Below are 27,645 nucleotides of genomic sequence, written 5' to 3'. Positions count from 1 at the left end.
TAGAGAAACTTAACAAATAAATCCCCGGGACCGGATGGCTTGCACCCGAGGGTTCTTAATGAGCTCAGCCAGGTGATTGCCAGACCATTATTCTTGATCTTTAAGGATAGTTTACAGACGGGTATGGTGCCAGCTGATCGGAAAAAAGCCAACGTGGCACCAATATTTAAAAAGGGGCCGAGATGTATCCCGGGTAACTATAGGCCGGTCAGCCTAACATCAGTAGTCTGCAAAATTTTGGAGGGGATGTTAAGGGACCACATACAAGACGTTGGTAATGAAAACGGTATTATAAGTAGTAATCAGCATGGATTCATGAAAAATCGTTCTTGCCAAACCAATCTATTAACCTTCTACGATGAAGTGAGCTGCCACCTAGATAAAGGTAAGCCTGTGGATGTGGTGTACCTGGACTTTGCAAAGGCCTTTGTCACCGTTCCCCACAAACGCTTACTGTACAAACTAAGGAAGGTAGGTATGGACCATAAGGTGAGTACCTGGATAGAGAACTGGCTCCAGGGGAGAGTCCAGACGGTGGTGATTAATGGGGAGTACTCGGATTGGGCGCGTGTGGAGAGTGGGGTCCCCCAGGGTTCTGTCCTGGGACCAATCCTGTTTAATTTATTCATAAATGATCTAGAGGAGGGGATATCTAGTACAATCTCAGTATTTGCAGATGATACTAAACTAGGCTTGCCAATATCTTCTATGCAGGATGTGGAAACCTTGCAAGCGGACCTGAACAAAATAACGGGGTGGGCAACTACATGGCAGATGAGGTTTAATGTTGAAAAATGTAAAGTAATGCACCTGGGGGCCAGAAACCAGAAAGCAAGCTACTCACTAGGGGGAAACCTCTGGGTGAGTCTAGGATGGAAAAGGACTTGGGGGTACTGGTAGACAACAAGCTTGGCAGTGGCATGCAATGCCAAGCCGCCGCAAGCAAAGCCAACAGAATACTGGGATGTATAAAAAAGGGGATTCACTACAGAAATAAAGAGATTATTCTCCCACAAGACTCTGGTCCAGGCCACATCTGGAGTATGCTGTCCAGTTCTGGGCACCGGTCCTCAGGAAGGATGTGCTGGAACTGGAGAAAGTCCAGAGAAGGGCAACAAAAATGATTAGGGGAATGGAGGACATCAGCTATGAGGAAAGGCTACAAGCACTGAACCTATTCTCCCTGGAGAAGAGACGATTGAGGGGGGGATATGATATCAATGTACAAATACTGTACTGGCGACCCTAGCATAAGGAACAAACTATTCAGAGAAAGGAGATACAATAAAGACACGTGGCCACTCACTCAGAGGAAAGGCGGTTTAACCTTAAAGTGCGTAAGGGGTTCTTCACTGTAAGAGCGGTAAGGATGTGGAATTCTCTTCCACAAGCAGTCGTATCAGCAGGGAGCATTGATAGTTTCAAAAAACTATTAGATGGGCACCTTAGAGACCACAACATAAGGGGTATACAATGTACGGTTAAAAGCAACACACACACACATCATAGGTTGAACTGGATGGACTGATGTCTTTTTGTTCAACCTCACTAACTATGTAACTGAAGCTCACCCGGAAACAATGGAACCCTCAAAGAGAAAAAAGGAATTCTCTTTTAAAACTGCAGCCAGCAAAACTTTGCGGCCAAAAGAAGTATCCCCAGATGCTAACACATCTACCTTATTGAAGTTAGTGAAGGTATGCACAGACAAGCAACTTGCCGCCTTGCAAACAAGCAACACCGACGTCTGATGGCAAAAAGCCCCAGGTACAATCAGCGCTCTCGTAGAGTGAGCCTTCACTGGGAAAGGAGGAACCTGACCCTTCAGTGAATAGGCTTGTACCACAGTCTGCCTGATCAATCTGGAAATGGTCGCAGTAGACGCAGCCATTCCTTTACGAGGTCCATCAAAAAGGACAAAAGGAGCATCCCATTTTTGAAAGGACTCAGTGATCTGTAAATAGAACCTAATCGCCCCGAACCACAGCCAAAGAATGCGAAGCAAGCCCTGTCAGATGCTGAGGTTTAGGACAAAGTGAAGGCGATACAATGTGTTCATTCAGATGAAAATCAGAAACCACCTTAGGAAGGAATGACTGATTAGGTCGAAGTACCACCTTATCTCTATGTACCACCAGATAAGGTGAGCGGCAGCACAACGCCGCCAGTCAGACACTGTGCGGGCAGAAGTAATAGCCACCAAGAAGGCAACCTTCTGGGGCAAACAAATTGACCTCGGGCGGCCCCCACCGGACACATAGGAGATGAAAAAGCCTCGAGGGTGAGTGAACCACTCCTGGGCCGCCAAGACACTTGGTGCCTCCTTGGTGATCACAATAAGCCACAGCTGTGGCATAGGTCAACTGAATCAGGACAGGACAATCTTGCAGACGAGTTTCCCAGTGGCTCATGCCAAACTGTATTGCCCTGAGCCTGTGCCATCTGGTCAGGATCTCCGTTTGAAGAGATCGTGTGTGGAACTGTGCAAACGGTATCGCCTCGAAGGCAGATACCATCAACCCCAGGGACCGCATGCAGGTCCTGAGCGATGAGGATGCGTTGTCCCTGAGGGACCTGACCTCGTTCTGCAGAGTCCGGAGCTTGTCCTCCGGCAGAAAGTCTTTTGCTTGGGCAGAGTCCAGGAACATTTCCAGGTAAGGGAGACGAACAGAAGGGACAAGGTCGACTTCTGAACGTTGATGGTCCACCCGAACTCCTGGAGCGTCTGAACGGTAGTTGACAGATCGTGAAATAGACTCGGGCTGGCACTCGATCTTAACAGGAGATCGTCCAGATACCCCAAGATCGCAATCCCCTGCGCCCCCAACAGGGCCAGAACAGGAGCCAGCACTTTGGTAAACACCCTTGGAGCCGAAGCGATACCAAAAGGTAATGCCACAAACTGATAGTGATCATCCGTGATTGCGAATCCGAGGAACCTCTGACCCTCGAATATGGGGATGTGTAAATATGCATCCTTGAGATCGATTGAAGCCAGGAAATGTCCCGGGCTTAAAGAGGCCACCACCGGACGGAGGGATTCCATGCGGAACTTTTGAACCTGCACGAAGCGGTTCAGAGCTTTCAAGTCCAGAATCGGACGTACCTTGCCCTCCTTTCTGGGCACAGTGAACAGATTCGAGTAAAACCCCCGAAACCTGTCCCGATGAGGCACCGGGATGACCACCTCTTGAGCGAGGAGATCCTGAATGGCCCGATGAAAATTGCGCAATCGATCTGGGGTCAAATGAAGATTTGAGGGAAATAATCTCTGCGCTGGATGCAAAAGGAATTCGATCTTGCATCCTGATGGAATGATTTCCTGAATCCATCTGTCCGGAATCCGGAGCAGCCAAGGTTCTAGAAAATCTCGCAGACGTCCCCCCACCCCTGGAAGGGGTGAGGGTGTCCCTTCAGGTTGAGGTGGAGGGACCCGCCGAGCCAGCGTGGCTTGGTTTCGGCTTGCCCACCCAGGGCTTCTTCTGACCACGTGCCCCTTAAAGGGTTTCCCCTTGTCCTGCGCCTTGAAGGCACGAAAGGACCCCTGATTCGGTTTAAAAGAAGGGCCCCGCTTACCGTGGAAAAATTTTCCCTTGGGGTTCTGGGGCAGCAGAGTGCTCTTGCCCCCAGTGACCCCTTTAACCAATTTGTCCAGGGATTCCCCAAAGAGATGATTCCCCACATAAGGAATGTCAGACACAGTCTTTCTGGAAGACTGGTCAGCCGACCAGCTCTTCAGCCATACCAGACGACGGATTAGCAGCGCGACACCAGACAGCCATGCTACTAGAGGAGCCTCATCCAAGGCCGCATCACACAGGTACAAAACTGCCTGACGCATCTGATCCACCATCTCCACAGTAGCCGGAGGGGCGGAATCCGCCTCTAGAGTGCGTTTGAGCACCCGGGCCCAATCAGCCACAGCCTGAGAGACCATAACAGAGGTGAAGATGGGCTTCAGCAAAGAACCCACCACCATATACAAGCGTGGCGAGTAAGAGATTCCAGCCGCCTATCTGTAGGGTCCCTAAACACCGGAGAATCCTCCGAGGGCATAAGAGTGGCCTTGTTCAACCTGGACACAGTGTGATCCACTTTAGGGGACACAGTCCAGTGCGAATCCGTAGGAGACGCGAAAAGGTAATGGAACCAAAACAGTTTTGGTACCACAAAAGGGCGCTAAATTACGCCATTGTTCGTTCACCGTTTCGTGAAACTCAGCGGGACCGGGAAACACCTGTGCCGCCTTCTGGGTCCTGCGAGTCCCAAAGGAAGACTGCTTACCCGGCGGGTTGGGCTCATCCTCTAAATGTAGTGTATCCTTAATAGAAGCATTAAGCGCAGACACAGCAGCGCGTTCTTTGGCCGATTCAGGGGAAGAATCATCCCCATCGTCGTCCGCCACCTCCCCATCAAAAGGAAAGGACTGAGACCCCTCAGGGGGCACACTGTCCAAGGCAACCATATCAAGACTCAGAATCAGAGGAAGGCAAAGGCCTAAGTCTTTTTCTAGAAGCCCGTTCTGACATCAACAAGTCCACCTTGGACGCTAAAGTGCAGCAGCAAGAGAAGGAGAAGAATCAGGAGTACCCGAGTCATTCACCAAAGCTGGGGGAAATTTGATGTCCTGGGACTCCATGACAATTACTATGATGCTGGCCCTTTAAGACGCGATCGCGGCGACCCACCGCAATGTACTGCAATCTCAAGTATCCCACTGAGATAGGAAAGGCACCGAAAGCAGAGGAACATCCCCAAAAACAGCAAAAAAGACCCCCAGGAGTGTTACCACGCTGCTGAACGATCCCTCTTCATGCAGGAAAGGAAGTGATGTCACACCGTTAGAGGATCAACAAGGTTTGGCCTAAGGGAAAATGGTTGCCTATGTATATGAATGGGAGGCTCTGGGAAAATGGCCGCCGAACATGTGCAAGAAAAAACCCCTTGCCACACACAAGATGGCGCCCGAAGAGGCCAGCGCAGCTGCCCACACCTAAAATGGCGGACCCGCGGTTTATTGCACCGCAGCGGTCCACACCACCATGTCTGTACCCCCAAATCACACACTAACAGCGCGGACAGGGTTAGGGACCCCCACACAGCATAACATGCGCAGGGAAGCCCCCGCAGGGACCAGGAGGGATGCGAGCCCCGGACACAGACATGAGGGGAAACAGACACAAGCAGAATGTAATCCCCAGACAGAGGCCCCACACAGAAGTTACTTACCACTCCATATGGCGTGGGCGCCTCTAGATCGCAGGAACCCCCCATCCCAGATGGCGGGGGGCCGGCAGCCAAAAAATAGGATGCGTTGCATGGTCAAAACCGCTTGTTGAGGCATCCCGGCGAGGTAGCCACCTTGCGGGCTTTTGCCCGAGGACAGGGGCAGGTCGTTTGCTAGGCCAGGGCGCACCCATAGCCTGCTAAACGCTCGATGGCGGGTTGGGATTCCCTAAGATCCTCTGTCCTGGAATGCAAGGACGACCAGTTTGATTCCCAGCTCCGCAAACACTGTAGTCTTCCGAAGAACCAACTAACTAAGCAACAAATAAAAGGCTAATATTCAAAGAAAAACACATTTGCAGAAAATAAAAGTAATAAAGTAGAAGAAAGGCTGAGACCGTAGCCCCAGCACAGGGATAGCCTATCTTACTCCTTAACTAGGCAGAAGACAAACAGTGTGGAATGCTGATGGCAGGGGGGTATTGGACCAGAGGGACAGCCCCCTACAGGTCGTGTCTATGTTTTAACAAGTCTTATGCCTAGCTTGCTACTGTAGATAAGAGGTCAATACCCATTGGTGAAGACTGTATGAGTGGGCGGCGACTGTCAGAGGACATAAGAGAAAAATAAACTTTCCATGTTACAGCTAAGACCGAAGTCCCAGCAGGGAGCTAGGTCCTATCCCTGACATTAGGCAGAACAAACGGTTTGAGAATAGCAGAGCCTGAGGGGTTATGCCTGCTGGGACAGCCCCCATAGGCGTGGACAAGTTTTTTTTTTCCACCTAGTGTCTATCCCTAGAAGGAGGAGAAAAACCCTATGAGTCTATGAATAGGAGTCTACGATAGAGAAATATAACATTTTAGGTTTATCTACACGTTAAGAACTATGTAAAGTGTACAGAAAAAAAAATAGCACACACATGCTTTACCTTAAACCACTGAGCCTGGTGAAGAAGAGTTACAGTATCCTTGCACTTCTCTGCACTAAGTAAACAGTTTTCATCAGATGTTGCAGTATCTGGTACAAAAAAAAAATAAAATGAGAAGTCAAGCCTGAACTTTAACATTTGTTTTCAATGTAAACATTAATCAATGGCAAGCCTTAAAGTGGGGTACACACGATAAGAAAATTGGACAAATGGTCTGATTTTCCTCGTTTCACAGCAAATCGGAACCAATGAACGAAAACTCATACGAAAATTCTCGCATGACAAAGGCTTTTTTTGTGGTTTATTATTTCTGATCATGCGCAGTCTCTCTTTTCCGATTTTTCTTGTACAAAAATGGTAAACATTAAAATGAAAATCGTTTGTTTTGCTCCCGTACGAGAAAAATTTTGGACTCTGTCCCTTTGAGAATCTTTGTACGAAAAATTGGCTGTCGAAAGTTGTGTACACACTATACGAAAATCGTACAAAAATTATTTGGAAGGAAATGTTCTCACGATTTTCTTATAGTGTGTAATAGCCTTAAGCTTCAATTAATCTGAAACATTTCCACCTTATCAGTTGTGTATAGTGTTTGTGGTAACCTAAGTTTGCCATGTAAGTTACAATCTAAACATACTAACAACTATGTAGTATAAAGGCTATCGGATTGGAAATACATTTAATAGAGTGGCCTATACAATACATAGTGTTTGCAAAATCTAAAAGGAGACTATTGTAGCACCCTCCTAGGTAGGTAGGTACTAGGTAAATGCATCTAGTGCTCCTTCTGCTTATCAGAGGAGCCTGATCTGTTAGGTTGCCTGTTTCCAGGTGCGATTCTCTGGGTCTGAGGGAGTTTCCCCACTGCATCCAATAAGGAAGCTTGTTGTACAGTGGAGGAAACAGCCAGTGACACATTAGCTTTTGTAGCAGTCCCAGTGGGAGGGCATTCTTGCAATGCATCCTGGGATTGCCCATAAAAGCTGGGGGAACATCAGACAGGGCGTCTTTGGCAGGAAGCAAGAGTCCCAGGAGGAGGCCGACGGCTGTTTCTCCTCCTGCTTTGTAAGAGGAAGGTGGTCTTAAGTGGTCGGCCTAGTGAACCAAGTGTGGAGCTGCTGGCAGTCTCTCGGTAAAAACAGTGTCTGAGTACCAGGAGATTTGCCAAAGGGTTTGCCCAGGAAGGGGGACCATCCCAATGAAGTCAGGGGATTAGGGAGCCAGCTCACACAAAGTTACAATAAAGGGGGTACCGTGTAGAGCCCTGAAGAATAGGGAAAAAGGGGGTGCCAAGTAGGGCCCTGAAGAGCGATTCACAGAGTAATACAGTTCATTAGGTTCTTCTTCACTGCAGTGACAAGGTGAAGCAGCAGCCTTGCCGCACTCAGCTATATTTAGACGTCCCAGCAAATTGTGCATAGTTATTCAAGTTGGGAGTATCCCACTCATCCCTTTTCCTATCCAAGTTCTCAAATAAAACAAAAAAAAAAAACTCCTAGACTGTTTCCTGACTGAGACAAGAGCTTTGAAAAATGCTAAACTGTCGTGTTGTTGCTATGGGTAACCCAGGGGAATCAGTAACCAGCAGCTCCCGTTGGAGTATTGCTACACTATATAAAAGACAGCAGAGGGGCTAATGAGCGGCACAACTTTCTTGATTAGGAGCCACTGCTGTTAACCTTCACAGCACCAGAAGAGAGCTACTAAAAGCAATATCTCGAGGGTGTGAAGGGGACACAGATGGGAAATATTTTTAGCAAAAACAGCTACCTGCAGGTAATGGAATACACACATACCTAATAAAAAAATGGATTTTTGTAAAATCTTATCGTAAAATCCTTTTCTCTTAAGCTCATTGACAGACTTAGTCCTCGTTGATTAATAACAACTCGGGTTATACTGCCCTCTACAGGAGTAGGACTAGACAGGAAAGAAAACGTTCTGGCCACACCCTAGGGGCAGTCCCAGAGGGTATATCCTCTCACTTCCTGCTACAGCAAATCAGTTATGTCACAAAGCAGTGTTTAGAGAATTTAACCCAACCCAAAAACAGAGGGGGGGTACTACGTCTGTCAATGAGCTTAAGAGAAAAGGATTTTACGGTAAGATTTTACAAAAATCCATTTTTCTCTGTCGCTCATTGACAGACGTAGTCCTCGTTGATTAATAACAACTCGGGAAGTCCCAAAGCAGTACCACAAATGAGGGGTGGGATAACAGAAATCAAAATCCAGAAGGCCCAACCGGAGCCAACCAGAAGCATCAAGGACTCATCGAGCAAAAAGATGAGACCTAAGTGAAACACCCAACAAACCCTTGAGGTAGACCAACAGTCTCCTCAGATTGCGGCCTGCAGAACCTTGTGGCCAAAAGAGGCATCTGACGATGCCATCACATCAACTTTATAAAATGTTGTAAAGGTATGAACCGATGATCAAGTCATCGCCTTGAAAACCTGGATCGCTGACGCCTGATGGCGGAAGACCCAGGAGACACTAGGCGCCCGAGTAGAGTGCGCCTTAACAGGGAACGGAGGATTCCGACCCTTAATAGAATAAGCCTGTACCACCGTCTGACTGGTCCATCTAGATATGGTCGCGGCAAACACAGGCAACCCCCTTCAAGGGCTATCCGTGATCACAAAAAGTGAGTCCGTCTTACGAAAACAAGTTCGTAGTAGTCAAGTGTATCCTTCTGAACCCCATCCAAGGAGTGTAATGCAAACTCCCAAGGATGGCTAGTCTTAAGACACGGGGAAGGTAACACTATTTTTATTCAGATGAAAACTCTGAAAACCACTTAGGAAGGAAGGATGGATTTGGAAGAAGAACCACCTTATCCCTATGAACCACCAGATATGGGGAACGTCAAGATAATGCGGCCAGTTCTGACACCCTGCGTGCAGAAGTAATGGCCACCAAGAAGGCCACCTTCTGGGATAATGTAAGCAAGGGAATCTCGCTAATATCTTCAAAGAGAAGTTTCTGAAGAACCGACCACACTGAATTAAGATCTCAGGCGGTAAGGGTGCGCACACTGGCGGAGCCAGATGTCGCACCCCCTGGCTGAAATTCCGCACCAAGGAATGATTAGCCAAAGGTTTCTGAAAGCAGATAGCCAACGCTGAAACCTGACCCTTAATAGTGCTCAAGGACAGTTTCTGCTCAACCCCTTGTTGCAGACAGACCAAGATTCGGGTCACCGAATAGGTATGTGGGGGAAATCCAAAAGTGACACCACGCAATATAAGACTTCCATGCGCTGGAAGTCGCTTTCCTTGCTTTAACTAGAGGTAGGAATAACTGAAGCGGACACTCCCTTGTCCTTCAGTACCTGGGTCTCAATGGCCAGGCCATTAGGCCAGCGATTGTAAAGCAAGATGGAAGATCGGTCCCTGAGACCGCAAATCCTCCCTGAGAGGAAGTCTCCAAGAAGCGTCCGCGACTAGCCTCACCAAGTCGGCGTACCAGGCTCGACGAGGTCAGTCCGGAATTTCCAGAATAACTGGAATTTCCTCCACCTCTATCCTGCGAAGAAGTTCCCGCAGTAACTTGAGAGGATGGAAGGCATGCCGTAGCTGATACTGCCCCCACAGGGCGATCAGCGTTTCTGCTGCGTCCGCTAGAGGATCGCGGGTGCGAGCTACAAACCTCCGCACCTTCCTGTTGAGCCAAGGTGCCAACACATCCACATCCGGGGTGCCCCAATGAAGGGATAGCTAGTGAAAAACCTCTGGATGAAGAGGCCATACCCCTTGATCCAGAATCTACGGCTGAAATAATCTGCCTGCCGATTTCCCACCCCCGGAGTGAACACTGCGGGGAGATCCGGAACAAACCGTTCCATCCAACGAAAGATGCTAGTCGTTTCGATGGCCACCAGGACACTAAGTGTCCCTTTCTTGACATAAGTCACGACCGTGGCATTGTGCGATTGGATCCGAATCGGGCTGCTCTAGAGCTGCTCGGTCCAGTAGATCAGACAAAATCTGATCGCTCTCAGTTCCGACACCCTATTGGTAACCTGGATACTATCGGAAGGAATGACTTCCCCCTGGTTGAGCATCGGAGGCTCCCTGGTCCGCTCGCTCAACCGGATCCGATTGTCCAGGAAATCGGAATTCTGATTCCATAAGAAAAGAATCTCCTTCAGAAGAATTTGGGTATGAGACTGGGTATACGGTACTGCCTCTAAGAAGGCCACCATCCGTCCCAGCCAATTGACGGACAGCAACATCCGAATCGTTGACTGAACCTTCTGGAGTTTCTCCGCAAGGAGAAACCCTCTTGCCCATGATGTATCCAACATTAGGCCCAGATAGTTCAGTCTCCTGGTGGGAACCAGGGATGATCTTTGGGAAAGCGAAGAAAACGCTGATGTCCTGCGATGATGGGGATATAAAGATAGGCATCCTAAATGTCTATGGACGCCAGGAAATCCCCCTGATGCAGGGAGGCTACCACTGTTCGGATGGACTCCATTTTTCCCCAAGTCCAGAAATTGGACGCACCTTCCCCTCTTTCCTGGGCATTGTGAACAGGTTCGAATAGAACCCCTGCAACCGTTCAATGTTAGAAGGGAAGAATCGCACCGGTGGAAGTGATCGAAACTCGATCCTGTATCCTGACCGTATGATCTCGCGAACCCCTTAGTCCGGGGTTCTGGCAAGCCATGGATCCGGAAACCGGTGAAGACATCCCCCCACCCCAGAGATGGGTAGGGGCGCATCAGGCTGTATTCTTCAGGCTTGGCTGAGCCGGACTTTTTGTTTAGCCGACCAGCGCCCTTTGAAAACCCTCTGAAGGGGCTTTGGAGGGTTTCGCCTTATTGCCCGCCCTCGCGGAACGAACAAACTCTTTATGAGCAGAAAGGGAAGGTCCTCGTTGGTTACGAGGTCCTCTTTATCCTAACAGTCTGTGGCAAGACAGCAGGTGGTACCGTCTATCCTTTAAAGAGGGATTCCTCAAACGGATAGCGCCTAGCCATGCGTTTGGAAATAACAGGGGTTCGTTTCAAAACGACCCCATTTGGGTAAAGGAAAATCCTTTGCCCTTTTGGTAGGCTAACAAGTACCAAAAAGGAATTTCAGTCTCAGCTACCTCTGCCGGTGTAACCTCAAGACTAAAGGTTTCCTGGAAGGACACAACTAGTGCATCCACCACTCTTGTGCTATGGCGGAGGCAGAAACGTTCTCCTCACTGCTGAGGAGACATTACCTGAGACAACAGCCCCATAAGAGGGACCTGCAGCTGCATTGACCAGCTCCGAATCCGTATCTGAAGTATCAGATAAAAAATAGGGGTAGGCGGGGGTCGCTTCTTGATCCCCGTCCCTGACAGGCCACCTCCACCCGGGATACCAAAGACTCCAAAACTGCCGATAATGCATTAAAAACAAGTGGGGTACTGGAGGGTCCTGCGGCCACCTTGAGGGGATCAGGTGGGGATACCTATGCGGCAGGGTCAATGATTATACAAGACATTTGCCAGCGACAAAAAATTACAAAGTAAAAAACGTTTTTTTTTTCTTTGTATCCCCCAGTCGCAACAGCGCCCCTCAGTGTTACCTGCCTTTTTGGACCCCACAGAGAGAGAGAGACCCCAAGGCTCATCCCTGATGCACAGAAGTTTTCATCAGCTTGCTCAGTGCTGTCCTGTTACAGACAGGAAGTCTTTGGCCCTTTTTCCTGGGTAAAGGAGGCGGGTCGGCCCCTTAACACGCCTTCCGGCGCCTCCCCCTGGCTCCACGAGGTGTTTGGTCACCTCAAACATGGCCGCCCCCATGCTGGAGACACGAGGCTACGCCAATATGGCGGCCTCGTGTGCTCTGCAAGACAATGGCGGCGGCCTGTTAGGATAGCGGCGGCTTAGCAGCGGCCTGCGGGATGCTGTATTCTGCCTAGCGGCCTGCGGGAGTGCATCGGCCCCCCAAACTTCACCCTGGATGGTGATCAGCCTGGCCGGCGGTACCGGACCCTGGCGGGCCGCATGCGGTCCGTCGGAAGGCAGCCTGCCCTTGCTGGAGGAATGCGATCTGGACTGCAGTTATACATGCATAGACATCGCCCTGTGAACACCTCTGACAGGTAGGATACCTTATGCTACCACAGTAATATTCTAGTACTGACACCGACTTCAGTCATCTTTACAGTTTTGAAATGACATTAGATTGTCAGCTCCCAAACCAAGCCTCCTGGTTTTTTGTTCACAAAAATCACACTCAAATAGGGGGATCTGTGACATATTATAGGATAGAGGGGAGACCCATCCTTACCATTTCAGAGAGGGGCCCGCGTTCACCACAAACCCGTCAGGGGGAAAAGGGGGAACATACTACTCACCATACCGGAACCAGGCGGGCGCCAACTCCTGACAGTACCCCTCTCCACCGGGGTGGGAGGGCTGTCGACCAATACGGACGCCATGACTCATGGTCATTGGCGTTTAAGCGAGACGTTTAACTCGCAGGGTCAGTCCCCGTCCAGTGGGACTATGTCGCGGCCGACCCAGCGCGGAGCTATGGCCTGCACGCGCTCGTAGGCTGAACTGGGGTGACCACTGGATCTCAACATCCAGCCCGTCGCCCAGTTCCAGCTTTCTTGCTTGAAGATCTCACAGGAACACTGGAGAAAAAAGCTGTCTAAAAAATCTTTCTAAGAAAAAAATCCTGCCAGGACCGAAGATCCTAGCAAGGCATCTAGGTCCTTACTCCTAACTAGACAGAAAAAAAACTGATTTGCTGTAGCAGGAAGTGAGAGGATATACCCTCTGGGACTGCCCCTAGGGTGTGGCCAGAACGTTTTCTTTCCTGTCTAGTCCTACTCCTGTAGAGGGCAGTATAACCCGAGTTGTTATTAATCAACGAGGACTACGTCTGTCAATGAGCGACAGAGAAATAAAAGTTTACTAATCTTCAGCGTTGCAAATAAAAAAAAATAACAAAAAGGATAATACTACTCTATACAGTTTACGGATTTCCTCATGCAAAACTATATTAACACTTAAAACCTTTTACAGCTGTTGTGTTCTATATAAGAGTTTCTAGTCTACCTGCTCTGTCCGTATTGATAGCATTCTTCTACTATAAAATGAAGGGTTGAGACCAGGGTGCTTACAATGGGCACCTTTTATTCCCGCAATTTAATCACTAAGCATCTGCAATATATACAAAACCATTACCCAATTCTAAATATACTCTACACTAAGAACAGGAAAAAATAAATCTATATACACACACTCACCAGCCACTTTATTAGGTACACCTGCTCAATTTCTTGGTAACACAAATTGCTAATCAGCCAATTACATGACAGCAACTCAATTCATTTAGGCATCTAGATGTGGTGAAGACGACTTGCTGAGGTTCAAACTGAGCATCAGAAAAGGGAAGAGGGGATTTAATTGACTTTGAATGTGGCATGGTAGTTGGTGCCATACGGGCTGGTCTGAGTATTTCAAAAACTGGTAATCTACTGGAATTTTCACACACAACCATCTCAAGGGTTTACAGAGAATGGTCCGAAAAAGAAAATATCCAGAGCAGTTAAGTGGATGTAAATGCTTTATTGATGTCAGAGGAGAATGGGCAGACTGGTTTGAGATAATCCTGTCAGCTAAGAACAGGAAACAGGCTACAATTCGCACAAGCTCCTCGAAATTGAACAATAGAAGATTGGAAAATTGTTGCCTGGTCTGTTGAGTCTTGATTTCAGCTGTGACAATCAGAAGGTAGGGTCAGAATTTGGCTTAAACATGAAAGCATGGATCCATCCTGTCTTGTATCAACAGTTCAGGCTGGTGGTGGTGGTTTAGGGGATATTGTTTTGGCACACTTTGGGCCCCTTAGTACCAATTGAGTATCGCTTAAACGCCACAGCCTTCCTGAGTATTATTGCTGACCATGTACATCCCTTAATGACTATAGTGTACCCATCATCCGATGGCTACTTCCAGCAGAATGCTGCACCATGTTACAAAGCTCAAACTCCATTGGCCTTTACAGTCACCAGATCTCAATCCAATAGAGCACCTTTGGGATGTGGTGGAACGGGAGATTCGTATCATGGATGTACAGCCGACAATTCTGCAGAAACTACATGTTGCTATCATGTCAATATGGACTAAAATCTCTGAGGAATGTTTTCAACACCTTGTTGAATCTATGCTAGGAAGAATTAAGCCAGTTCTGAAGGCAAAAGGGGGTCCAACCCGATACTAGCAAGATGCACCTAATAAAGTGGCTGGTATGTACCGTATTTTTCGCTCCATTAGACGCCCCCCCCCCCCCCCAAAATGGGGGGAAATGTATGAGCGTCTTATCGTGCGACTACTGACTAAGTCCCTACAGGTTGGGTACCGGGCAGTATCCCCGAGGCTCTCCACGGTGCGGTGTCCCCACTCCCGGCTCAGCTGTCAGTCTAGAACGGAGCCCCTACTTCCTGTCTAGGTCCGGCTCACAGGTGGGAGTGATATCAGATGCACTCGGCCAATGACAGGAGGAGCCATACACAGGAAGCAGCAGCTTTGCTCTATACTGCAGCTGCATGCTCCCTCCCGGGCTCAGCCACAGACAGACAGTGCCTACAAGCAAATCTCTGCAAGTACCCTTACTGCTATTACCGTATACTGTGTGTGTGTATTTGTATTATTTTTTTTTATATATTTGGTTCAGAATACTTTTTTTTTCTTGTTTTCCTCCTCCAAAACCTAGGTGCGTCTTATGGAGCGAAAAATACAGTATATAAACAGTTGCTATCCTCTAACTGAAATACCAAAATGCACTGTACATTATAAATACACCCTTATAAAGTACTGGTCAAGGCTACATTAACCACTTGCCCACCGCCGCACGACTATCTACGTCGGCGGTCAGCCCCTCACAGGCAAAGCGACGTAGGTCTACGTCGCTAGCATGTGAGGGTCTAGGGAGCGAGCGCGCGCCGCCGGAGGCGTGGTCACGGACCCCCCCGCGTGTGACCAGCGGACCCGATGTCCGCCGGTCACTCTGCGATCGTCGGGGGAGAGGGAGAAAGTCAGGCGGCTTGTGTAAACAAGCTGCCTGTCATTCTCCCCTGTGTATGAAGGATGATCATACGGTTCTACTATGTAGAACCGTTGATCACCGTTCATACAGCTGAAGCCACAGCCAATCACAGTAGAAAGCACGCCCCTAGGGACACACACAGCCCCTCCCTTTCAAAAAAAGTTAACCCCTTCACTGCCAGTGTATTTTTACAGTAACAGTGCATATGTATAGCACTGATTACTGTAGAAATGTCACTGGTAACCCCAAAAGTGTCAAAAATGTCAGTCAAGGGTCCGATCTGTCCGCCGCAATGTCGCAGTACCGAAAAAAAAAAAAAAAAAAAAAAAAAAAAAAAAATCGCAGATCGCCGCCATTACGCGTTAAAAAAAAAAAAACAACAACAAAAATTACAAAAATATTTCCCTTTGTTAGTAAACGCGATAACTTTTGCGCAAACCTATCAAAATGCGCTTTTTGCGATTTTTTTTACCAAACATAGGTAGCGTAAAACAAATTGGCCGAAAATGTTAAAAAAATTTAGATTTTTACATTTTTTGGGGGGGAATTTCATATAAAAAAATGTGAAAAATATTGCTATTTTTGCAAAATTTACGCTCTTTTTTTGTTTATAGCGCATGATCAAAAAAATCGCACAGGTGATCAAATACCACCAAAAGAAAGCTCTGTTTGTGGGAAAAAAAGGATGCCAAATTCGTTTAGATACAGCGTCGCACGACCGCGCAATTGTTCGTTAAAGTCACACAGTGCCGAATCGCAAAATACCGCCTGGTCAGGAAGGGGGTAAAAAAAAAAAAAAAAAAAAAAAAAAAAAAAAAGAATCTTGCTATACAAACATCCACAATCAGGAAAAATCAAGTAGCACTTAAATACCAAAAGTAATGAGACGCCTGGCTTTAGCCACACATAAACTTTAATGGCATCCCAGTCTTAGTCCGTAGGATTCAATTTTGAGTTGGCTCACCCTTTGCAGCTCTAACAGCTTCAACTCTTCTGGAAGAATGGTCAAACACACTCCTAAACCTTGTGGACAGCCTTCCCAGAAGAGTTGAAGCTGGTATAGCTGCAAAGGGTGGGCCAACACAATATTGAACCCTACGGACTAAGACTGGGATGTCATTAACCACTTGCCGACCGAGTACGGTAATAGTACTGCGGCAAAGTGGTTCGTTATCGTCTGACGACGTAGTATTAACGTCGTCAGACACTCCCCCTTCTGGGCGGCGCTTGCGCGCCGCCGGAGGCTCGCTCCCGCTGTTTTCATTCACAGCGGGAGTCGGGCCAGGGGAGGAGCAGCGGCGATAGTGTGGAGATCCGCCCGCTGTGTGTAAACACAGCGGGCGGATCTCCATAGTGACAGGGAGTGACAGATCGGACTGTTCAACATAGCTGGACATCCGATCTGTCCATGACTCACACAGTCACCTCCCCCCCTACACGTCAGTAAGCACCAGGCATACATTAACCCCTCCCTCTCCAATAAAATTAACCCCTTCCCTGCCAGTGTCATTTTTACAGTAACAGTGCATATATATAGCACTGATTACTGCAGTAATGTCACTGGTACCCCCAAAAGTGTCAAAAATGTCAGTCAAGGGTCCGGTCTGTCCGCCGCAATGTCGCAGTCCCACAAAAAAAAAAAAATCGCAGATCGCCGCCATTACGCGTTAAAAAAAAAACACCAAAAATGACAGAAATCTTTCCCTTTGTTAGTAAACGCAATAACTTTTGCGCAAACCAATCAAAATACGCTTATTGTGATTTTTTTTACCAAACATAGGTAGCAGAAAACAAATTGGCCAAAAATTTTTTAAAAAATTGGTTTTTACATCTTTTTTGGGGGGAATTTCATATAAAAAAATGTTAAAAATATTGTTATTTTTTCAAAATAAACGCTCTTTTTTTTGTTTATAGCTCAAAAAGTAAAAATCGCACAGGTGATCAAATACCACCAAAAGAAAGCTCTGTTTGTGGGAAAAAAAGGACGTAAATTTCGTTTGGGTACGGCGTCGCACGACCGCGCAATTGTCAGTTGAAGTCGCACAGCGCCGAATCGCAAAAAGTGGCCTGGACGGAAGACAGCAAAATCCTCCGGTGGTAAACTGGTTAAAGTTCATGTGCGTGTAAAGGCAGGCGCCCCAATACTTTTGGTAATATAGTGTATATCTATCCTGACCTAAACAATAAAATAATGTAGGTCCATATCTAGATCCATATAAAGTGTCGTTTAAAGTTTGCCACAAGCCACCTGGGAGACACACCAAACATGTGGAAGAAGATGCTCTGGTCAGATGAAACCAAAGCCAAACTTTTTGGCAACAATGCAAAAGGTGGCGCTACAAAGTATTAACCGCTCCAGGTGCAAAAAAATGACTGTAAAAATAACAGAATTTTTGTAAAATCTTACCGTAAAATTCCTTTCTCTGAGTCCTCCGACAGTCGCCGCCCACTCATACAGTCTTCACCAATGGGGTATTGACTTCCTCTCCTTAGGAGTAGCTAAGCAAAAGACTTAAGAACAAAAGCATTTCCATAGACACACCCATGGGGGCTGTCCCACTGGTCCAATACCCCTCCTGCAATAGCCATCTCAACTCAGTTTGGTATCAAAGCAGTTAAGCGTATAAGAACCCCAAAAGAGGGGCGGGGGCGGCACTGTCGGATGACTCAGAGAAAGGAATTTTACGGTAAGATTTTACAAAATTCAGTTTTCTCTTACGCCCTCCGACAGTCGCCGCCCACTCATACAGTCTTCACCAATGGGGATGTCCCAAAGCAGTGTAGACATGAGGGGTGGGATACACGACCATCAGAAAAGGCAACACAGTACCCATCTCAGAGAAAGGAACCTTACATGAACAGAAAGGTAACCCTCTGGGCAGCAAAAAAGGCTCAACAGGAGCAACAACCCAGGAAAACAAATAACCAAGGGGTAAACAACCCCAACAGCCAGGGACCCGCATAAAACCTGGGTCCCCTACTGGACTGCCGCCCAGAGAACTTTGCGGCCAAAGGAGGCATCCGCCGATGCCAGAACATCAATTTTGTAGAATTTGGAAAAGGTGTGCACTGACGACCCAAGTCGCAGCCTTGCACACCTGGGCCACTGAGGCTTGATGCCGGAAAGCCCAGGACGCACTCACCGACCTGGTAGAGTGCGCCTTGACAGGGAAGGGTGGTACCCTTTCCCGCAACTAATAGGCCTGAATAATTGTCTGTCTGTGATCCATTTTGCAATGGTCGCCGCAGGCGCAGACGCAGCCATACCTTTCCGCGGTCCCTCAGGAAGTACAAAGAGGGAATCCGATATCTGAAAGGATTCAGTCGATGACAGGTAAACCCTGATCGCCCTGACAACATCCAAAGAATGCAAGGCAATCTCCTTAGGATGCTTAGGATTCGCACAGAGCAAAGATAAGACAATGTCCTCATTGATGTGAAAATCCGAAACCACCTTTGGAAGAAAGGACGGGTTAGGTCGCAAGACCACCTTATCCCTATGAACCACCAGGTAAGGGGAGCGACAAGACAATGCCGCCAACTCCGACACTCTGCGAGCAGAAGTGATCGCTACCAGAAAGGCAACCTTTTTCGATAGCAGAGGTAATGAAATTTCCCTGATGTTTTCAAACGGACTGTAGGGTCCGGAGCTTGTCCTCCGGCAAGAACACCTTTGCTTGAACAGAGTCCAGAACCATTCCCAAATACGGGAGACGAACCGAAGGAGACAAGGTCGACTTCTGAACGTTGATCGTCCAACCGAACTCATGGAGCGTCTGGACCGTAGTGGACAGATCGTGCAGCAGGCTCTGACTGGCACTCGATCTTAACAGGAGATCGTCCAGATAACCCAAGACCGCAATGCCCTGCGCCCGCAGCAGCCCCAGAACGGGAGCCAGCACTTTGGTAAAGACCCCTGGAGCCGAAGCGAGACCGAAAGGTAATGCCACGAACTGATAGTGTTCCTCCACGACAGCGAATCGGAGGTACCTCTGATGACCCTCGAATATGGGGATGTGTAGATACGCATCCTTCAGGGCGATAGAGGCCAGGAATTCTGCCGGGCTCAGAGAGGCTACCACCGAGCGGAGCGATTCCATGCGGTATTTTCGAACGCGCATGAATCGGTTCAGAGCTTTCAAGTCCAGAATCGGACGCACTTTGCCCTCCTTTCTGGGGACGGTGAACAGATTTGAGTAAAACCCCCGAAACCTGTCCCGATGAGGCACCGGGACGATTACCCCCTGAGCGAGGAGATCCTGCACTGCTTGATGCAGGTCCTGTAACCGCCCTGGGGTCAAATGAAGATTTGAGGGAAAGACTGGCCGTGAAAGAAATTCGATTTTGTACCCTGATCGAACGATTTCCTGAACCCACCTGTCCTGAACTAGGAGCAGACAAGGTTGGAGGAAACCGCGCAAACATCCCCCCACCCCTAAAATGGGTGAGGGCGCCCCTTCAGGCAGAGGCGGACTGGGCCGCCGCACCAGCTTGGCCGGATTTTTGTTTGCCGGCCCAGGGCTTTCTCTGGCCACCCTGGCCCTTGAAGGGTTTTCCCTTGTACTGTGACTTGAAGGCACGAAAGGAACCCCCATTACCGTGGAAAAACTTGCCCTTAGGATTCTGGGGTAGCAGAGTGCTCTTGCCCCCAGTCACTCCCTTAACCAATTCATCCAGGGATTCCCCAAAAAGGCGAGACCCCGCATAGGGAATGTCAGCCACCGCCTTCCTAGATTTCTGGTCAGCCGACCAGCTCTTCGACCAGATCAGCCGAGGGCTAAGCACCGCGACACTGGACAGGCGCACAGCCAAAGGGGCCTCATTTAAGGCTGCATCGCACAAATACATGACCCCTTGATAAATCTAGTCCACCATCTCCACGGTAGTGGGAGGGGCAGAATCAGCCACGAGTGTGCGTCTGAGCACCTTGGTCCAGTCCGCCACAGCCTGAGCCGCCATGACAGAGGCGAAAATAGGCCTGAGCATGGAACCCGCCACCACATAATTGTGGCGGGCAAGCGATTCCAGCCTCCTATCCGTAGGATCCCTAAATACCGGAGAATCTTCGGTAGGAACCAGTGTAGCCTTGTTCAATCTGGCTACAGTGTGATCCACTTGAGGAGCCACACACCAGCGTGCAACCGTAGTAGACGCAAAAGGATACAGAAGTTGAAACCTCCTAGGCACCCTGAAGGTGTGTTTCAAATTGCGCCATTGTTCATTCACAGTGTGATGAAACTCAGCAGGGCAGAGAAAAACCTGCGCCGTCTTACGGGTCCTGTTTGTACCAAAAGATGACAATGCCCGGAGGATTGGGCTCATCCTCTAAATGTAGTGTTTAATGGCAGAAATCAGTGCATTCATAGCCACGCATTCCTCCAGCGTCCCAGGGGGGGAATCCTCCACCCCTGTAACCTCCCCCTCAGACTCTTGCGGGTCCTAAGAGTGAGACCCTGAAAGGGGCACGCTACCTACAGCAACCATGTCACATTTGGAATAAGAAGAAAAAGAAATCCTAGGCCTTTTTCTAGCAGCACGTTCAGACATCAGCACATCCATTTTGGACACCAAAGACGCTACAACAGCAGCCAGATTAGTCAGAGTAGAGGATTCAGAAGAACTTGAATCCCCCAACCAAAGCTGGAGGGAATTTGCTGTCCTGAGATTCCATTGCAAAAAAAGTGTGTTTTATTTTTGTTTATATAAGGTACTGGCCCTTTAAGAGCGCCGCGGACCCCCGCAGCACACCGCTACAATGGCTGTGGAACACAAACCCCCACCGCAGGGACAAACAGCCAGGAAGATTGCACAATGGAGGAAAAGAAAAGGACAACATGACAGAGCCCCAGAAGTGTGTTACCAGCTCCTTCGGTCGCTTCAGAATAAAGGAAGGAAGTGATGTCACCGCAGAGACTGAACAGAGGCTGCAGGCTAAGGAAACATGGATGCCTATGCAAAGCAATGGGAGGCTTCGGCAAGATGGCCGCCGACGTGCTCGGAACGATCGTTGCCACACACAAGATGGCGTCGCAAGGCGCCAAAATACACTACACACAATGCTATACAAGCACCCACAGTGAAGCCAGACATGCTGCCCACACCTAAAATGGCCGACCGGCGGTTTCAACCCCCGCAGCGGTCGCCACGCTAGTCCTCCAAGTACCAAGTACCTCCAAGCACCTCAGTGACACAGGAGAGGGATCCCCCAAACCCCACACAGCGCAGGCTGTGAGAGAAAAAAAAACCCCCGCAGGGACCAGGATCAGGGAGCCCAAAAATGCACAGACATAGGGGACACCACAGACACAGAGGACTGCCGACCCCAGACAGAGGCCCTACACAGAGTGTACTTACCTGTACCCGATGGCATGGGGTGCCTCATAAGAATGGGAAAACCGCCCACCCTCAGATGGCAGGGGAGTGCCGCCAGCCAAAAATGCAGGACACCAGGAGTGCACGGACGAGCCGTGCATGTGTCCGGTGAGGTAGCCACCTCACAAGGCTGCATCCCTGAGGACAGGGATGGGTCGTTTATGAGGCCAGGGCGAACACTTAGCCTGCGAAACGCTCGATGGTGGGCTGGGATTCCATCTGATCCTCTGTCCTGGAGAACAAGGACGACCAGTCCGGTTCCCAGCTACGCAAATTCCATCTTCATCCGAAGATCCGACAAACTAAAAGCTGACAAAATAAACAGCTAGCAATGCAAAGAAAAAAAAGACATTTTCAGAAAATAAAATCATAAAATGGAGAAGAAGAAGGCTGAGACTGTAGCCCCAGCACAGGGAAGCCTGACAACTCCTGAACTAGGCAGAAGACAAACTGAGTTGAGATGGCTATTGCAGGAGGGGTATTGGACCAGTGGGACAGCCCCCATGGGTGTGTCTATGGAAATGCTTTTGTTCTAACAAGTCTTTTGCCTAGCCCCATTGGTGAAGACTGTATGAGTGAGCGGCGACTGTTGGAGGACGTAAGAGAAATCAAGTTTAGCAAATTCCCACTCTTGATCATGAAGATCAGGAATATCTCCATCCCAATAGTTTCTGTAGTCTAGGACTGTTAAGGGAATATGTCCTGAATATTAAAGTCTGGATATTAGTTTTGTATCGTCAGAGGAAAGCAACATCTCAAGTGGAGGGAGTTGTAGAAGCACTGCAAGGAGCCAAATTGGGTTAAGAGCTACATAGAGTCCTTTATCATACAGCTAGTGCTCACAAAGTGGGAGGGACTGGGGTTATGCCACAGTGGGTTATTGGGTGGAATTAAACATTTTTAAGGATATTTTAAGAAGGGATGAACCCTCTGTAAGGAAGACAATACTGATATAGATCAAATTGCATCTATAAACGAGGTAGCTAGGGCTGCCTGAGTTGCAGTGGCTGCTAAGGTAAGGAGTGCATCTCATGAAACATAGCTTTAGATATATATACTGGGGAATCAGATAAAATGTACAGAATGTTGGGGTGAAAGAGCATTTTAAATATGTAAATCCTACTAATCAAGTTAAAGGTTATGGTAAGTTGCTCTACACGTTTTAGCTTTAAATTATGCTATAATCAGGTTCAGATTGTAAGGGATCGTTTAAGTGCTGCAGCTGGATCTCAACTCTTAAATACCAAAACTTGTTGGTCAGCTGTAAAGGGCAAGATCTAGACCTAAATTCTCACCAGTGTCAATAGTAAAAATGGTGGACTTGCTTCAGTTTACCTTGAAATCAGAACACAAATGTTTGCAATAAACCTTAAAGATTGCAGCTAATGCCTTTCCAGGGTTGAGCAAGAAGATAAGCATGCTCTCCATATATAGTGATACCTGTTCTTCCAAAGTACCAATAGTAAAGTCACCCAAATGAAATGCTGCTAGCAGCTGCAGTCGGCTACCGGCTCTTTAGTAAGGATGGGCTGCACCTTAATGGGGACAGTACAGCTCTTTTGGGGAGAAAGATGGCCACCGAGTTGGAGGGGCTTTTAAACTAGGAGACGGGGGGGGAGGGCTCAGAAATAGAATCAGTCAGGAGGGAGCAGAGGACTGAAGGCAGTTGTAGGGTCAATAGCGACAGTAGGTCAACAACATCAATTGGCGGGTCTGTGCGGGAGAACAGCAGACCAAACAGAAATAAACAAAACCGCCAATCACGTTTAACTTCCGTAAAACTAAGAGGGGTATATGCTAATGCCAGGAGCCTAGCTAATAAGATGGATGAGTTGGACATGTTAGTACATGAGGAGGACATAGACCTTGTGGGAATTACGGAGACTTGGTTCGACCCCTCACATGACTGGCTGGCCAATATCCAAGGGTATTCGGTGTACCGGAAGGACAGGGTTGGTAAAAGAGGGGGAGGGGTATGTCTCTATGTCAAGAACAATATAAAGGTGCTAGAAAGGAGTGACATTACGGATGGGATGAGCATGGATTTAGAATCTGTGTGGGTTGAACTCGATAGGGAAGAAGATAAGGGAAAAGTAGTTGTGGGGGTTTGCTATAGGCCACCTAACCAAGGGGAGGAGGTAGAGCTGGAATTTTTAGCACTAATAGGTAAAGCGGCAAAACTAGGATCAGTCATCATATTGGGGGACTTCAATTATCCCGACATTGACTGGGAAGAGGGGACTGCACACTCGCATAAGGCCCGGCTATTCACGGAAACCTTACAGGATAACTACATGTCGCAGTTGGTGGATTCCCCTACTAGAGAGAATGCTATCCTGGATCTATTGATCACTAATGACCCAGACATAATCTCGGAGGTAGGAGTCCAGGACAACCTGGGCTCTAGCGATCACAGGATGATCACATTTAGTATAAACAACAATATAAAAAGGCAAGTGGGGAACATAAGAACCCTAAACTTCAGAAGGGCAGACTTTCCAAAATTGTACTCATTGATGGAAAGGGTAAACTGGGACCAAACCCTGGGATCACTGACCACAGAGGAAAAATGGGAATGCTTTAGAACAATATTAAGCAAAGGCATCTTGCAGTGCATTCCTATGGGGAATAAATTTAGAAGAGACAAAGCCAAACCTGGCTGGCTAAACCGTAGCGTTAAAAAACTTATTAGGGGAAAAAAATTGGCCTTCAAGAAATATAAATCAGAGGGCACTGTATCGGCCTTCCAGCAATACAAGGAGGAAAATAAGAAGTGTAAACACGAAATCAAGATGGCTAAAATCAACTTTGAGAGACAAATAGCGGAGGATAGTAAAAAAAACCCAAAGATATTCTTTAAATATATCAACAGCAAAAAAACTAGGGCAGAGCATATTGCACACATAATTAGCGATGATGGGAGGATGGTTACAGAGGACACTGAAAAAGCAACCGTGCTGAATTCTTTTTTCTCGTCAGTCTTTACGCAGGAAAAGGAAGGGTACACTGACCATGACTGTATGGTTAGTAGTAATACACAGGACTTGCCACTATGGCTAACAGAGGGGGAAATCAGGGAAAGACTGGATAAACTTAACACAAACAAATCACCAGGCCCGGATGGCGTACATCCGAGAGTGCTCAAGGAACTCAGTATGGTTATATCTAGACCACTGTTCCTGATCTTTGCTGACAGTATTAGGACAGGAGATGTACCAGGGGATTGGAGGAAGGCTAACGTGATTCCGATATTCAAAAAGGGCCAGAGACATATCCCGGGAAATTATAGGCCTGTCAGTCTGACATCAATAATATGTAAACTTTTGGAGGGGATGATAAGGGACTATATCGTAGAGTATGCTAAAGATAACAACATCATCAGTAGTAACCAGCACGGGTTTACAAATGGGCGATCTTGTCAAACCAATCTCTTAGCATTCTACGAGGAAGTGAGCTGTGAGCTAGATAGGGGGAGACCAGTGGATGTGGTGTACTTGGATTTCGCTAAGGCGTTTGATACAGTTCCCCACAAGCGCTTAATTTATAAAATAAGGTCTGCAGGTATCGACAGCAGGGTTTGCTCTTGGATACGGAATTGGCTAAAAGGCCGTGTCCAAAGGGTAGTAATAAACAGCGCATACTCAGACTGGTCTGAGGTAGTAAGCGGGGTGCCCCAGGGCTCAGTCCTGGGACCAACCTTGTTCAATTTATTCATAAATAGCATTGAAGACGGGATCAGTAGTTCGTTATCAGTTTTTGCAGATGACACAAAATTGGCCAGGGCAATAACTGCACAGCATGAAGCAGATATCCTACAGAATGACCTGGACAAAATTACGGAGTGGGCAACGACATGGCAAATGAGGTTTAATGTGGAGAAGTGTAAGGTTTTGCACTTGGGGACCAAAAACATAAAAACACAATACACGTTAGGAGGGGAACCCTTGGGGGAATCAAAAATGGAGAAGGATCTGGGAGTCTTAGTTGATGATAGATTAGGCAACAGCATGCAATGCCAAGCGGCAGCTTCCAAAGCCAACAGAATATTAGCATGCATAAAGAAAGGGATGTATTCCAGAGATAAGACTATAATCCTTCCACTTTATAAAACTCTGGTCCGACCGCATCTGGAGTATTCTGTCCAGTTCTGGTCGCCAGTCCTCAGGAGGGATGTGTTGGAGCTGGAGAAAGTCCAGAGAAGGGCAACTAAACTGATTAGGGGGTTGGAGGACCTTACCTATGAAGAGCGGCTGCAATCGCTCGATTTATTTTCCCTGGAGAAAAGACGTCTGAGAGGGGACATGATAGCAATTTATAAATATCTTAATGGGGATCTCAGCTTAGAAGAAAAGCTGTTCATTCGAAGGAATTGCATGAGGACTCGAGGACATACAATGCGATTAGAGGAGAAGCGTTTTAACCTCAGGCAACGTGGGGGGTTCTTTACTGTTAGGGCTACAAGATTGTGGAATTGTCTACCACAAGAGGTGGTTTCTGCGGGTAGTATGGTGACTTTCAAAAGACTCTTAGACTTACATCTCAAGGATCAGGAGATTGAGGGCTATGTTAGATGATTACAGTCACACACACCTACACAGGTTGAACTGGATGGACTATTGTCTTTATTCAACCTCACCTACTATGTAACTATGTAACTATGTATGTAGCTGGGTAGCCAGGGCGAAAAGAAAGGAATACAAAGGCCGGCCATACACGGAAGGAGCAAATTTTGTTTCTGCAACTACGGGTAGCAGGAAGAAAAATTTGCTTGATTCCCCCTATCAAAACAGACAGTGTTGATGTAGGAATCCCGCCAGCTGGGCCATTGTCTTCTCCCGGCAGGGTAGGCAGGCGGGGGAAGCCACCCGTCACGGGAGACAGTGATTTTTGCTAGCAGCTGCTACTGATAATCGCAAGAGAATCCGGCAGGATGGTTGTACGCAAGCTGATTAATCGATCAACTTGGTACATTCAGTCTGCCCATTAACTTTTCAAATCTTGCCTGGTTCCTGCTGAACCCGCCGAGATTCAAACCATGTATGGCCAGCCAAAGGCATTGCTTAACTGGCCTGACTTACAGAGTAGTGTTAAAAGAAGAGGGGATGCTTCATCATGGTAAGCATGGCCCTGTCTCAACTAATTATTATTATTTTTATTATTATTCAGGAATTCTATAGCGCCAGCAGTTTACGCAGCGCTTTACAATGTTAGAGGAAGACAATACAGTTACAATACAATAAAATACAAGAGGATTAAGAGGGCCCTGCTCAGAAGAGTTAACATCTAATGTGGTGGGGCAGGTGTTACAAGAGGTTCTAACAGTAGTGAATGAGCTGATGGAAGATTAGTTGGCTGTGTGATAGGCTTCCCTGAAGAGATGAGTTTTCAGGTATCGCCTGAAAGCAGCTAGAGTAGGAGATAGCCGTAAAGGTTGAGGTAGAGCATTCCAGAGGATGGGAGAGGCCCTGGAGAAATCCTGGAGATGAGCATGGGAGGAGGAGACAAGGGAGCTTGAGAGTAGGTGGTCTTGAGAGGACGGTTTGGGTGATATTTGGAGACAAAATTGGTGATGTAGCTTGGGGCAGAGTTGTGAATGGCTTTGTATGTTATGGTTAGTATTTTGAATTTAATTCGCTGGGCAATCTGAGCCAGTGTAGGGATAGGCAGAGAGGGGAGGCAGACATTGAGCGGTTGGTAAGGTGGATAAGCCTGGCAGCAGCATTCATGAGAGGCAGAAGAGGGGATAGCCTATGAAGTGGTAGGCCTATGAGAAGGGAGTTGCAGTAGTTGAGGCGAGAAATAACAAGGGAGTGAATGAGTAGCTTGGTGGTTTCAGTTGTTAAAAAGGGGTGAATTTTAGAGATGTTGCGGAGGTGAAGTCTACAAGTTTTTGACAATGATTGGATTTGGGGCTGAAAGGACAGGTCAGAGTCTAAGATTACACCTAGTACCCTGGCATGAGGGGAGGGATTGATGGTTGCATAACTAGTTTTGATGGAAAAGTCATGGAGGGGGGCACGGGCGGGCAGGGGGGAATTACGAGCTCAGTTTTAGAGAGATGTAGTTTGAGGAAG

General features: G+C 47.8%; 1 protein-coding gene across 1 annotated transcript in view; it reads right to left on the bottom strand.

Annotated features, from left to right (window-relative positions):
• The window catches only part of ZFR2 (zinc finger RNA binding protein 2), a gene marked incomplete at its 3' end in the record, with an annotated part of 435,737 nt that overhangs the window by 113,440 nt on the left and 294,652 nt on the right, over window positions 1-27,645 (bottom strand). The window contains exons 14-15 of the mRNA XM_082246780.1: window positions 22,201-22,255; window positions 6,158-6,281 (exon numbers count right to left, since the gene is read on the bottom strand). Of these exons, the coding sequence (XP_082102906.1) occupies window positions 6,158-6,281; window positions 22,201-22,255 (179 nt within the window). The remainder of the gene's footprint in view (window positions 1-6,157; window positions 6,282-22,200; window positions 22,256-27,645) is intronic.

The sequence above is a fragment of the Pelophylax lessonae genome, assembly GCF_965119305.1.
Source record: "Pelophylax lessonae genome assembly, chromosome: 1".
NCBI lineage: Eukaryota > Metazoa > Chordata > Amphibia > Anura > Ranidae > Pelophylax > Pelophylax lessonae.
This window is presented reverse-complemented; position numbering and strand designations above follow the sequence as displayed.